A 15,821-nucleotide genomic window follows, 5' to 3' on the forward strand; every position below is an offset into this window, starting at 1 on the left:
GCCGATGACCAGCAGCGCTCATTTGTTTATCACAGCGAGGGGATCCAGAAATAAATCTGTGAAAGAAAAACTGCACGCATGGCAGCTACATTAAAAAGACAGAGGAAATTGCCTCACTACCAGAGGCAACAGCTTGGCAAAAGACATGACTCGTCTGGCAGAAAAAGGTGCCAGAAACAATTATTTTTCTCTTTTCCTCACAAAGGAAGAACACAGTTTCTGTTTCCCTCCTGTGGTCTGCTCTCATATGAGTCTTGGGCATGGCATGCCTTTCATGCAGATTGCCTCATTGTTGAAATTAAGAGAACAATGTCAAAAATACTTATTCGTCAAGTCAAGTCAAGTCAAGTTTATTTATAGAGCACATTTAAAAACAACCAAGGCTGACCAAAGTGCTGTACAGTAAATACAGATAAAAATACAATAGAACACAATTTCGTAATAACACCTCGCTGATAAAAATAAAATAAAAATATATAAAACAAATAAATTAAACCTTTCTAAAAGCCAATGAAAAGAGGTGAGTTTTAAGAGCGGTTTTAAAAGTTTCTAGGCTTTTGGAGAGTCTGACGTGAGGAGGTAAACTGTTCCACAGTCTGGGTGCAGCCACAGCAAACGCCCTCTCTCCCTTTGTCTTTAATTTATACCTGGGAACATCTAAAAGCATCAGGTCGGCTGACCTCAAAGATCTCCTGGGGCGATAAGTTCTAAGGAGTTCTGACAGGTAAGAAGGTGCAGTGCCATTTAAAACCTTAAAAGCCAGCAATAAGATTTTAAAATCAATCCTAAAGGCAACTGGGAGCCAGTGGAGAGAGCAGAGAACCGGAGTGATGTGGTCTCTTTTTTTTGAACCGGTCAACAGGCGAGCGGCAGCGTTCTGCACCAGTTGAAGGCGATGTAGACAGGAACGATCTAGGCCAGCATAGAGGGAATTGCAGTAGTCTAGCCGTGAAGTAATAAAAGCATGGACCACTCTTTCTAGATCGTTCCTGCAAAGGTAAGACTTGACTTTGGCTAAAATCCGCAAATGATAAAAAGATCCCTTAACTACAGAGCTGATTTGTTTATCAAGTTTAAAAGCATTGTCAAAAATAACACCAAGACTCTTAATGGAAGAAGTGCAATCGGAGGTTAGGGGTCCCAAAAAGTCAAGAGAGAAGTTGGGATCTTTAGGAAGCCCAAACACAATGACTTCAGTTTTGCTTTCATTAAGGTGTAAGAAGTTAAGAGTCATCCAAGTCTTAATGTCAGACAAGCAGGAGAGTAGCGGCTGCAAAGAAACATTGCAGTTCAACCTCAGAGGGAGGTAGATCTGAATATCATCGGCAAAGATGTGGAAGGACACATTATGTTTACGGAGCACATCGCCCAGAGGGAGCAAGTACAGAATAAACAACAGGGGGCCTAGTATGGACCCCTGAGGTACGCCACAGGTTAAAGGAGCTCTGGGAGATGACAGTTCACCAAGGTGAACAGAAAAACTCCTATTATTCAAATAGGACTGGAAAAACTTTAAGACAGTGCCCTTTAAACTGACGCAATGTTGAAGGCGGGATAGCAGTATGTTGTGATCAACAGTGTCGAAGGCTGCTGTCAGGTCCAGGGTTACTAAGACAGCAGCACAACCAGAGTCAACAGTTAAAAGCAAATCATTAAAAACTCTCAGAAGGGCGGTTTCTGTGCTATGCCGAGCTCTAAAACCAGACTGGAACTTCTCATAGAGATTGTTATTGTCAAGAAATAGCTGGAGCTGCGTGAGGGCGGCTCGTTCCAGTACTTTAGACAGAAAAGGGAGGTTGGAAATGGGCCTATAGTTAGAGAGTAGGGATGGATCTAGATTAGGCTTTTTAAGGAGAGGTTGAACAACAGCGTGCTTGAAGGGTGTTGGAAAACAACCAGAACTGAGGCAGGCATTGATCAGGACCAGAAGGAAAGGTCCGACTGAGTCCAGAACCTGCTTCAGAAGCCGAGAGGGGATAGCATCAGTGGAACAGTTGGTAGTCTTAACCTTGCAGACTATTTCATGCAGCTGAGAGAGAGAGATTGGTTCGAACTGATTAAAGGCAGAATGGCACAAAGACAAAACACAGGGATTGGAAGGTGAAGATGGAATGACAGACTGCAGGGAGGAAATCTTGTTTACAAAGAACTTTAGAAAGTCATTACAGAGGGTGGCAGAAGGTGTGAGGCTGGTGGATGTGTAAGGACCACCACTGGTGCCAAAACCCTGACTATATATCCAGACAGAACCTGTTCAGTAAGTAAAACGTTATGATTTCACTATCGAGAAATCAATGCTATCATTAGCACTTCAAACAAGGTTGATTTCAAGCCCAGCTCTGACGAAGAATGCACTCAGACTGATATAGCATTTAGTTTCAATTCAGCAAGACAGGTTGAAAATGGGTTTCAGCAATATTATTCAACATCATTGCACTAATAATAGTAAACTTAACATTTGCATACTGCTGTTTATCATTTATTCAGAAAGTTGGCCGCTGGTTATCTGTTTTAGTTCCACAAAATCAACCCTCGTAGAAATAAAACATATTGGTCAGTGTCTTGTTGGGGTATAGAATACCTCTAATTCTGATTTGATAACAAATAATAACCTAGTTAACCCTCCTGCCATCCTTTAAAAAACTCACACCCATCACCCTAGGGACCATTCTCAGCCACGCCATAAAAAGACCATATATCCATATTTTATTCCACTTTAAATTAGCCAACCTTGTAAAACTACTTCTCCCTGAAATATTCATGTAAAGTTTTAATTATATTTTCGTTGTTTTAACCCTTCAAATCCCAGTGTTATTACATGAGCGCCCTGTGTTATAAGCCCCAAAAACCAAAAAACGAAACTAAATATTTCCACAAAAAACCAGTTGAAGTAATATGTGATTGTCATTATAAGTAGGCCTTTAGATGGACCAAAGATTGGCACCAACATACATTTTGACCTGCCATTATTTTTTTTGCAATTTAAAAATTAAAACTTCAAGGCCCTGAGTCTTCATTGACATCCAAGAAAAGAAGAAAAAATAAAATCATATGATGATAATTTGGGGTTGAAAAATAGCGTTTATAATGGAAGTCAATGGGCAGAAAATGGTCCCCAGGGTGATGGGTGTGGGGATTTCTGCTGCTCAGCCATTTTAGGCTGATTTAAGGAATTCACACTGGAATATTAACATTGACAGGTAAAAACTATCCTGTGGCAAGTTTGGTTATATTCCACTGAACACAGTGGAAATGGCAGCCATTTAACACATAGCAGTGGCACAAAAAGGTCCCAAGAAGGCAGGAAGGTTAAGATCACAGATAACCAGAGTTGGCAAAAGTACAGACTTTCTGTACTGTAGAAGTACAAATACTGTTAAAAAATACACCAGTAAAAGTTCAGGTACTGATTCATGTTATTTATGCAAGTACAAATAAGAAAGTATAGGCTCGGAAATGTCCTCAAAGCAAGAAAGTAAAAAGTAGCCCTTTGGAGGATGTCTCTATTTTTGTACAGAGCTAACTGGACCTTGTACTATGTTAATGTAACGATAAAATAATATCAGTAGATGGAAATACAAACCTTTTTTATTCTACTTATACTCTGCTTGAATCTGAAGAATGAAAATAAAATGATCTATTTTCTGTTGCCTACATTGTAGAGGGTGACGTTGCTTCTAAACAGGAAAATATATATAGTTAGGGGTTAAAGTGGGATTCAGCAAGTGGAGGAACCCTTAAATTAGTTGTAGTGGCTCAGTATGAGGAAAAGAATCATAACTCATAACAATAATTTCTATTGTGAGCTCCAGTAGATTTTCTTTGTGTATAGGCTGTGATCAGCTGACCTGTTGCTCTTTGTAGATTTGCAAAATGTCATGTGTTGTTCTAGCTGATTTCCATCCTCTACACTGACTTTATGCTGTGTTTTTCTAGATCAGGGGTGGCCAACCAGTCAGAGACCAAGAGCCACTTTTTTTTTTTTACTGTGTTACCACAAAGAGCCACATCATACACATGGGCACACATGGGCATCACCCATCCTTTCCCCTCTCTCTCACACACACACACACAAAAAATACACACATCTCTGCTCAGTCAGATTTATTGTAAATGTCACACACCAACATGATGACAGAAATGGACTCCTACAGTACTAAAACCACACGCCAGTCACTTTCAACAATGAACATTGTGTGCACTGTCTCACACACACAAACTCTCAGTTCGACCAAGTCCACAAACAAAAATATAATAATCTACAATAGCATTTTTCTTTTACAATGCATGATGTTTAGTGGGAAATCTGGCATTCCTTGCCTTGAACAGTTCTCTTCAGATCTGGCTTGTATTCCGTTGTTGTCACTCGACGCAATTCTTTCACATGAGTGTCAGTCCGAACAGATCGATGCTTGGATTTCACATGTTTCAGGGTAGAGAAAACAGACTCGCAGACGTATGTTGACCCAAACATTGACGGTATCTTAAGCGCAGCCCATTTGACATTGGGATATTTTTCCATTGGCACACTTTTCCAGAACTCAATGGTCTAAATTGGTCCTCCTCACAAAGATCGATCAACTCCAACTCAGCCGCAGAGCAGTAAAATGCGTTAAATCTCCCTTTTGATTATGCATCTTGAACAGCTTCAGTTTGGTGCAAACACACTTTGCAGCATTTTTAACTTACCCTGCAGGGTCAAGTTCAGTCTGTCCAAGTGACACAACATGTCGACCAAAAAGGCCAGATCCATAATCCACTTGAGGTGCGAGAGCTTGGGATAGTCCTTGTCCTTCTCTTCCATAACAGTTTCACGGCATCCAAAAGCTCAAACAAGCGAGAGAGTACCTGGCCTTTTGACAGAGACCTCACAGTGCAGTGCAGCGGCAGGTCACCTGGAAGCCCTTGGTCCAGCTCAGCGATGAGATTCTTGAATTGCCTGTGGTTAAGCGCATGAGTGCGGATGTAGTTAACGATTTCCATCACAGGCTTCATGACGTTATCTAAATGAAATGATTTAGACACAAGTTGCTCCATGTGGATGATGCAATGGAAATTCCAAAACTTCGTGCAAATATTGCCAACTGAGGCTTGTCTTGTATATCACAACTCTCATCCAATGCAACACTAAAATACTCACATGCTTGAAGGTCAGAGTGCAACTGTGATTCAATAGCCGTGAGTTAACTGTGAGTTAATGTCCGATATTCTGTGTTCAACAGTGTGGCGGGACAGTTGGACGTCTGACACCATGCTTTTTAGTTTGTTGTTTTCAGGAGACAAAATTTCAACAACGTCACTGTGGCATTTTTTAACGCACTTCCCTTCATTGTATGGCTTTTTAGCCCATGCAATGTTTCAAGCCAGCTGATAGGATGCGAGCGTTATGGTCTCTGATCGCTTCGTAAACTTTTTGAAAAACTGTATCTGCTTTTCTACCTGACTTTTCAAAGTGGCAAACTCGTGCTTGCGAAGTTCAGTCCCTTTTGGAAATTCCCGGTCAATGTTAGCACGGAGTGAGCTGAAGTGGCGCTAAAGATTTGAAGCTTTGAAATGCGCTAATGATGTCTGACACATAAGACAGAATGGCTTGCCATTGCGTTCAACAAAAAAATATAAACTCTCCCACTCTGTTAAAAATGGCCTGTGTTCATCTTCATATTTTCGTTTTGCTGTGCATTGCGCAATTGATGAAAATACCGTATTGAACTCAAGGAAAGCAAATGCGCACATTTTAAAACAACAACAACAACAACAACAACACAAAAACCCCCAAAACACAAACTTTGATATGAACGTAAGAGCGAATAAATCTAAGCATCATCAGCTGAAAAACCATGAATCTCTGCTACAATTGAGGTAACCCAACTCTGACCATGAAGCCACAGCCACTGTGCACCAGTCACACACTGTTTGTTACTTTAAATCCATCACAGCGAACTAACCTGTTTATCCTGCACTAAACCGCAGAGGATTTTCATGCAACCTTCCAGTTTATCACATCCCACTGAGCAGTCCTAAATCTAACCTCTCTTCTTGTGACAAAGTGGGTGAGAACACCATTTGCCCAGATTTTAGGCGTGTTATTCTTAGTTAACATTCTTGTTTTGATTAGTTTATTTAAACTTATTCTGTAGTTTGCAAACATTTACTATCCCAGATTTGTTTATGCTTTGCACTTTTAAAGATTACTTAGTATAACATCTTGGTTTAAATCATTTTTGACAAGTTTATTAAGTTAACATTTTATTTATTTCAACTGTTAGTTTGTCCACTTTACTTTTTTTGAACTCACCTACCTGTGTTTCAGGAACAAAAGGAGGAAGTGTGCCCTCACTTCCTGTATTTATAGCTTCCTGTTTACTGCTGATGTCACAGGAAGGGGCAGGTGAAGGGGGGGGGGGGGGGGTGAAAGGGGAGGTAAAGAACTGGCAAAGAGTAGCATAAGTGTATAATTATGATTGTAATGTCTAGTCTTACCCATTGAATGGAGTATTCCTTAGGAGAACAGTGTGTTTGGATAGCTTAAGTATTTAAGCAGAAGAAAGCTTGCCAGTTCAAGTTCAGTTATGTTTATTTACACCAAGTTATCTTTGGAGTTATTGAGTTTTTTTATGTTTGTAAATATTTTTGGTCATAATGATGATAAATTATGATGATTATGATGTTTGTGTGTTTGCTGATGTTTGTTGAGCTAAAAGAAACGTTGCATTTGAAATTACCAGCCACTTAAAAAAAGTCACTCCCCTTATGTTCGCTCCTCTTCTGTAGGGCTAGCTAGATGCCGGAGTACCCTAACCGCAACTTACAGACACCTGCAGTCGTTCCGGTATTGTGCCAAAAAACAAAACAAACCACTGTCCTACTTTTAACACACGCATGTCTCTTTATGCAACATCTCCTTGTGATTAATACAAGAACAGGATTTTCTTTGGGGGGAGTGTTTAGAAAAACTCCCCCCAAAAGAGCCTGTTTTGAAAATGTAAGGAGCAGAAAGTTTAAAAATGTAGGAAGTAAAAGTATAAAGAAGTCTCCCCCTTGCCGTAGCGTTTGCGTTGTACCTTGTCAATCTCTAGTTATGATACCAGTTGCTCCTTCCGGATGTTGGAACTCTGGGCTACTAGTTATTTTGCTGTTAGTCTAGATGCTGGATGTCTGAAATTTCATACCTCCCAAATCGTCTTCATGTACCTTCTTCCACTGGGATTACATCTGTAGTAGCCTTCCAACATTTCCCTATTATTTTACCTTGTCCACTTCCTGTTCCAGTAGCTCACCCAAGCATATTAAGATGCTGTTGTAATGTCAGGAAGAGTTGGATACTGCTCATGTTTTCCTTTAAATGAAATTTTAGCCTTTTACATGCTTACATTTTACCGAATAGATCACATTAAAAATACTTTAAATTAATCTTTATCTGTTCCTGGTTGGAATGTAGCCATAAATGGTAATTCATAGTGCTTTGTTTCCTGATTTCAAAAGCATGCAGATGTTTATAATTGCCTAATGTCTACGACGCTCATGCAAAGTTTCATTGAGATGACTTGTTGAAGATGAGATAGGATGCATACATACATGCATACATTACAATGATTATAGTAAGAAGATGCTCCACGAACGATATTGTTTATTAACTGCCTAAGTGAAACTCTACAACTATGGTTTACAAATTAAAGTCAAGGTAATCAAGCTTTGATACACCACACAAACAACATTGCAGCCAATGTTTTCTGAGTCAGTCATTTGAGTGTGTCTCTATAAGAACAGATTTTTGTGTTGGCACTGGTTCAACTTTATACCAAGTGTCAAGACAGTTATATGGCAAGCCAGAAAATCCAAGCTGTGGCATCTCTTCAGAGAATAAATGAATGCTACAGCAGCATGGTGCACATCAAACTAGATGAATGCTGGAGCAATGTGGAGTAAAGCTGACAGCGAACACCTGCTGATGATATCTAAGCAAACACTGTGGGCTCTGCAGGAATCTGCATACAACTAGATTTGTTTCTCTTTTCACTCATGTACTACAGTATGTGACATTAACAGACATGTATGGAAGGAAAATAAATAAATACGAAACAAGAAACTTAGCAGGGGTGAGCATTTTAAAACCATCTTACTATTTTTTTAATTAATGCATATAAAATGATTAGTTCTTCTCAAAGGTCACAACACTCAACAACCCACACGTACACAGTGAATGCATATAAATATCCACAACTGTGAATGAACGACTGCTGGTGTTAGAGTACACACAGCTTGATTTGCTGTAGCTGTCTCAGCAGACAATATAGCAGTGATACAAAGCTGCTAGGAAGAGTCAAATTAACAAGCTCAGAAAGGAGGAGGAGAGAGTAGAGAGTGAGGAAGACAAAAAGTCCAAACAATACACTGAGAGGCGGTGGAAAGTCTAGGGTAACATTATACAGAGCCCTCCAAACAGTGGAATTACATTTACTCTAAAAGGCACTTCCACTGGCAGCATTTCCACTGGGAAGCACCACTGACAGCTTCTTGTGTCTTATTTTTCCATTTGAAAAGGGAGCTACTTTTGACACCACTGAGAACCAAGTGTGTTTTAAAGCTCTTAAAACACCAAGGGCCCGGAAAGAAAAAAGCGTTTCAACTTAAGCAGGTGCACCACAACAGCTTTTTAAAAGTCTCACAAAACGGCACAATATGCCTCTGTTTGGGGAAGAAACTGGCCTACATTTCAGTAAATTGTAAGTGCTTAGCATAGGGGCATGTGACAAAGATAGATCCACCCTGAAATGACTAGAAACCTCAGGATATTATTATACAGGGTATTATTATTATCGTTATGTTGTATTCTACATCTCATTCTCCACCTTACCACCAGGAGACACAGTGATGCTTACTTTAGGATACAGTAAATTCAAAGCTTGTTAGACATGTTTTTAGACAACCCTACAGTTTTGTGGCATTGAAAAACAAATGTAATATATTGTAATGAAGGTGGAGCACTTTAACACAGATGTCTTTCAGAAATGGATGTTTTTTATGGAATAATGGTGGTTACTTTATTGCACTAGTGGATCCAATTTTCATCTTGACCTCATGAAGATTCATTGAAAACTAAAGAAAGGCAGCTGATTGTGAGCAGCAAGCATGGAAGGTTTTATGCAGATTTTAGACCAACTACAATTACAAAATTGAAGGGCATAATATCTTCTCATACTGCTTGTATGCCAAAAGCACATTCGTAATGATATTTTTCATGATGTAGAACACCATTTCATATGCAAAAAAATGTAATAAATGGTTTGCATGTAGTTAAAATGGCAAAAAAAAATATCTTGACCATTTTTTAATAATCTCCAACAATTTGACACTTTCCAAATAAAAGTGTTGTTAAGACTCCAGTTGTTCCGCTAGCCTCCATTCTACAGAGGAAAACAAAGGCACTGACAGATGGTAGCAAACAAAAACGAATAGTGAAAGTAAAAGTGCAGCTTATTTGAGTATCAGTGCCAATTTTGTCATTATGCAGCAATTTGAAGTTTCCAAGACTAAGCAGACCCACTTATTCAGCAGGTTATAGAACCACTTTTAGTTGAAATAACTTGAAGTTATCGTCTCTCTCATTTTGGAGGGCACTATGTCCTGACACATAATTTAAATTGGGTTGAGACCTTTATTCTTTTTCTTTTTTCCAAACATGGCACTATTATGGTCAGACATCTCTACTTTGGTCTTATCTTCCTAAAGGACTTTGCTTCAGAAGTCTTGTTGTCATGGTCCTGGGCCGTGTTGGCCCAGTATTCTTAGTTCTCTTGTATTTTTGTATTCAGTTCCCTGTTTAGGTTCTGTTTCCTGAGTTGCCCTGTTATGTTGTTCCCTGTGTGCTTTCCCTTTGTGACTCTCACCCCCTGTGTGCCCCTCTATGTATTCATGAGCCCTTGTCCCCTTTCGTGTTTTATTCCATGTTTTCCCCAGCCTGTTATGTCTGTGTTCTCCCCGTGCTCTCTCCTCCTGTCTGAACCTCTGTGTACTTCCTGTTGGACTCTGCCCGTCTCCCGTCAGTGTTATATTCACCCCGCCCTGTCTCGTTATGGTTATCTGTGTCAGCTGTGTTCCCCGTGTGTTCCCACTTTCCTCGTTAACCCTCTATTTCTGTCTGCATCTTCCTCTGTTCGGCGTCGTGTTCTCCCTCATGTTGTGTGTTATTCTCCCCGTGGTTCCTGGTACATCTCATGTTTAGTTTTTCCAGTTTAGTTCAGTACTGTTTTGTGTTTCACCTTTAAGCCAGCATTAAAACTGTGATCTTTAAGTTTATCCCCGTGTCTGTGAGTCTGCATCTTGGGTCCTTCTCCTGCCTGCCACACAACGAATCATGACAGAAGAACGCGACCCCGAACTGGACCCAGCAGCTCACAACCCCTCCGCGGACCTCCAGGAAGACTTGGTCTACACGGTGGAATACCACTGTGAGGAATGGGCGACGCTGCCTAGAGGCGAATACCGGGAGACCGTAGCCGTCCGTCTTCAGCGGATGGTGTCCGGGCTCCCGTGGCTATTCGGCGCGCTGCGCCCCCACATCCGGGACTTTCTTGTGTCCGCCGTGGGCATCCGCCCGGGGCAGCTGTCCCAGAAAGAACCGGAAACGGTCAGGATCGGGACCATGGGGCTCACCACCGTTACGCCGCCTGTTCGCTTCTCATCGGCTTCTACATCTTCGCCACCGCCTGTCTACACTACGTGGCGCACGGAGATGCCAGAGGCCAGCGACTTCGGTGAAGAGGAGCGGCAGCAGGTGTTACGGGCGTATCGGGAGGACGAGCTCCGTTGGAAGCCCTGGCTTATCACCGAGGAGGAGCTCTCGTCAGCTGTCCCACCACAGACCGACCACCCACCCTCGCCGCCGCGATCGGGCTACTCGTCTCCTGCTTCCTGCCTGGCACGGATGTGGTCTGAGGGCGAGGAGCCGGTCGCCACGGAAGGCCAGGCTGAGCCCACGGCCGCCCCTAAGAGGAAACGGCGTTCGCGCACCGCCACGGCCCGTTCTGCCCTCCACTGAGCAACACGAGGTGGCTGTGGGGGGCGCGGATTCCGACCTCGAGGAGCGGCAGCGCGCCGTATGCGCGCAACAGGAGGAAGAGCTACGAGAGGAGCCATGGCTCGCTCCCCCCTACGATGAGGTTTTCCGCGGGACACGGCTAGCCCTTGGGGGCCCCTGGAGTTGCCTGGGACTCCCGCCTGCCACTCCGCTTACTACCGCCTCCTCAGCCGCTGCGACGCCTCAGGAGCCTCCTTCTCCCACGTCTACGGGGCCCACGGCCAAAAGAAAACGGCGTTCGCGTCGCCACCGCATCGCCCGACGCTCGGAGGTGAGTGAAACTGTCCAGTCGCTCCAAGTTACCTCTGAGCGGAAGGCATGTGAGGAGGCTACGGACTTAGCCGGTGAGGTGGCTAGCAATGAGCCATTCACCGAGCCGCAGGCCAGAGACAGTTCCGCTCCCGTTTCACTCAACCCGGCAGGGACCACAGACTCGATTCACAGACTGACAAGGTTTCCCACTGCCTTTGGTTTTAATAACGGTAGGGAGGTGTTTCCTTTGGTGTCTCTTTCCGTGTCTGCAGTTCCAACTAAATCTGAGTTGCCTGTGGTTTCTCTCTTCCCTCCTGAGCCGGCCCTGCTCCTCCATGGGTCACTGAATGAAGGCAACAAAAGCATAGCTAGTGCTCCGGTGTGCCCAGCTACACTTGCTTTTCACGAACCAGAGACTGTGAACACTGGTCATGAATCCCTAGCATGTTACCAAGATGCACACATAACAGCAGATCATGGTGACCAGGACACTGTAATGTCACAACACGTCTCCTGTCTCCCCATAGGTAATAAACCAGGTGGTTCTGAACTGTTTTGCTCCAGCACCATAACCACCACTCAGGAGATGGAAGCTGGGGTCAGGCTTTATGTGACACCATTTTCTCCTGCCTCTATGAACTCGTCACTAGATAGGGTTTTGGCCCCGGACAATGTCGTAACCACCCTCTCTCAGCCTGAAGTGTCACCTGCTTCAGTTAATGGTTCACGTACCGTTTCACCTGTATCTGTCTCTCCACTCAATAGGGTTAGCACTCTGAAGCCACAGATCACTGCGGGTACGGGTTCCAACAAACACATCCATCCAACACACCACAGTCATGCTACCACGGTGCCATTGGTTAGGTCCATGTCTGTGCATTTACTGTTTTTCCAGGAGTCAGCTCCTAATGATCTAAGCTTTGTTTTTGTGGATCGAGTGGTGGTTCTTGTTTTCCGTATGGTCGAACCAGCTCCTCTGAGCCGCACACTACCACCGGTTGAGTCCAACCAGCTTATGTTGACCTCTCCTAGGACTACACAGACTGGGCTAGTAACCTCTGAGCCACTTTGGACTGGTGCGGACTTTGGGAACCTAATGATTGCTGGCTCAGAACTGGTGGTCCCTACCACTGTCCACTTCATGGTTTCTTGTGTTAAGATGTTAAGCCCTATAGACTGTTTTTTACCTGCTCGCTCTCTCTCTCTCTGGGTTTGTGCCTCAGCAGCCTGTGTTTCCTCAGCTCCTAGTCCAGCCAGGGGCCTTCATAACTGTTTGTCCTGCGTCTGCTGTTGGACTCCCAGGTGTGCCTATCTGGCACCCTGCGGCGACGCCACCGCTTCGCGTCACGTCAGCTGGAGGGTCCGAGGGGCCCGTTCAGCCTCCTGTCTCCGCTGGAGGGTCCGAGGGGCCCGTTCAGCCTCCTGTCTCCGCTGGAGGGTCCGAGGGGCCCGTTCAGCCTCCATCAGCCTCTGCAGCTCCGTCTGGCCCAGCCTCAGCCTCAGCGGCCTCAGAGTCTTCGTCCTCGTCTGGCCCAGCCTCAGAGTCTCCCGCCTCGACTGGTCCTGTGCCCACCGGGCCTCGGCCAGTACGCCTGACACTGGAGAGCCGCCGCCGCCTTCCGCGCGGCCGGCCCCCCGAACTGCTCCGTCGTCTCCTTCACCGCCGCCGCTGCCTTCCGCGCGGCCGGCCCCCTGAACTGCTCAGTCGTCTCCTTCGCCGCCGCCGCTGCCTTCCGTGCGGCCGGCCCCCTGAACTGCTCCGTCGTCTCCTTCGTCGCCGCCGTTGCCGCCGTTGCCTTCCGCGCGGCCGGCCTCCGGACCAGCTCTGTCACCTGTGCCACCCGCCCGGTCGGCCCCCCGACCGTGTGACCCGTGAACTTTTGTGCCGGTGGGCTCTGGGTCGGCCCCCTGAACTTTATTTGAACTATGGTCTTGTGCTCCTGTGTTTTCTGTTGTTCGTTTTTGTTTTTTGTTCCGAGCCCTCCGTCCTGGGCCCCCGCCGCCCGCCCTGGGTCGTTTTCTGTTTGGTTTTTGTTTTCCTGTGTTTGGGCTGTCTGGAGCCAGCCCTTGTGGGGGGGGTGATGTCATGGTCCTGGGCCGTGTTGGCCCAGTATTCTTAGTTCTCTTGTATTTTTGTATTCAGTTCCCTGTTTAGGTTCTGTTTCCTGAGTTGCCCTGTTATGTTGTTCCCTGTGTGCTTTCCCTTTGTGACTCTCACCCCCTGTGTGCCCCTCTATGTATTCATGAGCCCTTGTCCCCTTTCGTGTTTTATTCCATGTTTTCCCCAGCCTGTTATGTCTGTGTTCTCCCCGTGCTCTCTCCTCCTGTCTGAACCTCTGTGTACTTCCTGTTGGACTCTGCCCGTCTCCCGTCAGTGTTATATTCACCCCGCCCTGTCTCGTTATGGTTATCTGTGTCAGCTGTGTTCCCCGTGTGTTCCCACTTTCCTCGTTAACCCTCTATTTCTGTCTGCATCTTCCTCTGTTCGGCGTCGCGTTCTCCCTCATGTTGTGTGTTATTCTCCCCGTGGTTCCTGGTACATCTCATGTTTAGTTTTTCCAGTTTAGTTCAGTACTGTTTTGTGTTTCACCTTTAAGCCAGCATTAAAACTGTGATCTTTAAGTTTATCCCCGTGTCTGTGAGTCTGCATCTTGGGTCCTTCTCCTGCCTGCCACACAACGAATCATGACACTTGTGGTTTGTTCAGACACACCTAGGTAAAGCGGAGCCATCTGCACTCTTCTTTTTAGACATAAAGGGCTTTTCCCCCTGTGAACCCACCCAAACAAACCACACTTGTTCAGGTTTTTTTTCCAATTGTACTATCATGAACTTTCAAATCCCATAATGGAAACAAATGACCGCTGCTGAGAATCGGTGACAATAAAAAGTATCACACATTAAGAAGACATCAGCATATTAATGTACTTAAATTTATATTTAAATCGTGGTTGTAACATGTTCACATGACACTTCTTATTATTAATTTCACTTAATAAATGAAATTATTATTAATTTCATTAATTACACAGAGATTAATCTTGGCAGACTCTTGCAGTTGAATAAAGTATGGTTTATATGAGTAATGAGGTGTCCTTTCACATCCTCTGTTCTTCTGAGCTGCATTAGCACAAGGGACCTGAGAGCATTGCGATTGGTGAGAGATCAGACAGCCAGCATCTGTCTCTCTCTCTTCCACTTATATACAGCTCAACACACCCGTTCACATATACACTCTTACACATGCTCACACAGCAGCCCAGACATCTGGTGGGGCTCTAGTGGGTCTTGCCACTGTGGTGCTGGGACTCTTACAAGGACTAAAGATACTTCAGCAGTAATGACATATCCCTATTGACCAGACCGGGCAGAAAAACAGGAAGTAGGGACAAGACAGTGTCAGAGAGGTCATTCATCTGGGGAGAGTGATTTAAATACAGTAGAATAGAGTCGAAAAGATATTAAATCCTCTGCCAGAGATCAAGGTAATTTTCAAGCACTGACCAGTATCCAGAGAGAAGTGTTATTGAACTGAGCTTTACTTAAAGGCAGGGCTTTAACTGAACCATGTGTTGTCATTGTTGTTGTTTTTTTTTGTTGTTTTTTTGAATAAATATAATTTGTAGGTTTTAACACAATAATGCTAAGCAGGTTTATTTGTTCCATGCTGTAGCTTGGCTTTGCTCACAGACTATGACTTTGAAATACTCAGTAAATCTGAACATAATGTCACCCCATGACATGCCCTCATTCTCTTTGCTTTCCCATCAGAGGGGTCATGCAGGCAGATGTCGTAAGCTTGCAGTTTGTGTACTTATCATCAGTATCTAGCTAGATAAGAATAGCAGGAATATGTGTTTTAAGTGGTAAAAAGCTCCCTTTCATAACAAGCTGACAGTTATTGTCAGACTGTTCAGCAAATTACATTTGATTAATTTGGAGAAATGCATTACTTTTTACTAAAGTTGTTTGTTTGTATTTTGAAATATCTTTGACAGAAAATTAAACCTGTTTTTTGTTGTTTTTTTACCTTAGAAAATAAAATGCCTTTACCGTTGTTGTGAAGTAGTTCTATAAAAATAAGCTCAAACTGAATTAACTTTCGGAAAAAAAAATATACATGAAAAACACAAATTGCTCACTTACCAATTGCAGGATTTCCTCCAGGGTTTAAAGTGACTCTAAAGGCTTGATGCCAAGTGTGGCGACTGGGGGGACCATCACAGGGGTCAATGTAAAGAAGAACACCTCCAAAACCCAACTCAGACAGCAGGGATAGCTAGACAAACACAAAGATTCAATGATGAAAACAGAAATAGCAAATATCTGTGTATACCATCACTGTTAAGACAAGACATGTAAACGTTATAGTTATTTTATTCATAAACACTGTCTCAAGTAAATATTTACTTCACTATCATGCAGTAGATGGTGATAAGTCAGAACATTAAGCATTAATTCAGCAAGATTGAGAATTAAACATTACTGTGGG

At 43.8% G+C, this 15,821-nt stretch overlaps 1 protein-coding gene across 1 annotated transcript in view; it reads right to left on the minus strand.

Moving 5' to 3' along the window:
* naaladl2 (N-acetylated alpha-linked acidic dipeptidase like 2) overlaps positions 1-15,821 on the minus strand; it is a 472,039-nt gene that overhangs the window by 258,222 nt on the left and 197,996 nt on the right. The window contains exon 8 of the mRNA XM_085449971.1: positions 15,476-15,608. Coding sequence (XP_085306097.1) covers positions 15,476-15,608 — 133 coding nt within the window. The remainder of the gene's footprint in view (positions 1-15,475; positions 15,609-15,821) is intronic.

The sequence above is a fragment of the Copadichromis virginalis genome, linkage group LG23 (genome assembly GCF_057382275.1).
Source record: "Copadichromis virginalis isolate Kocher_CV1m ecotype Utaka linkage group LG23, C_Virginalis_male_GT1.1, whole genome shotgun sequence".
Taxonomy (NCBI): Eukaryota; Metazoa; Chordata; class Actinopteri; order Cichliformes; family Cichlidae; genus Copadichromis; species Copadichromis virginalis.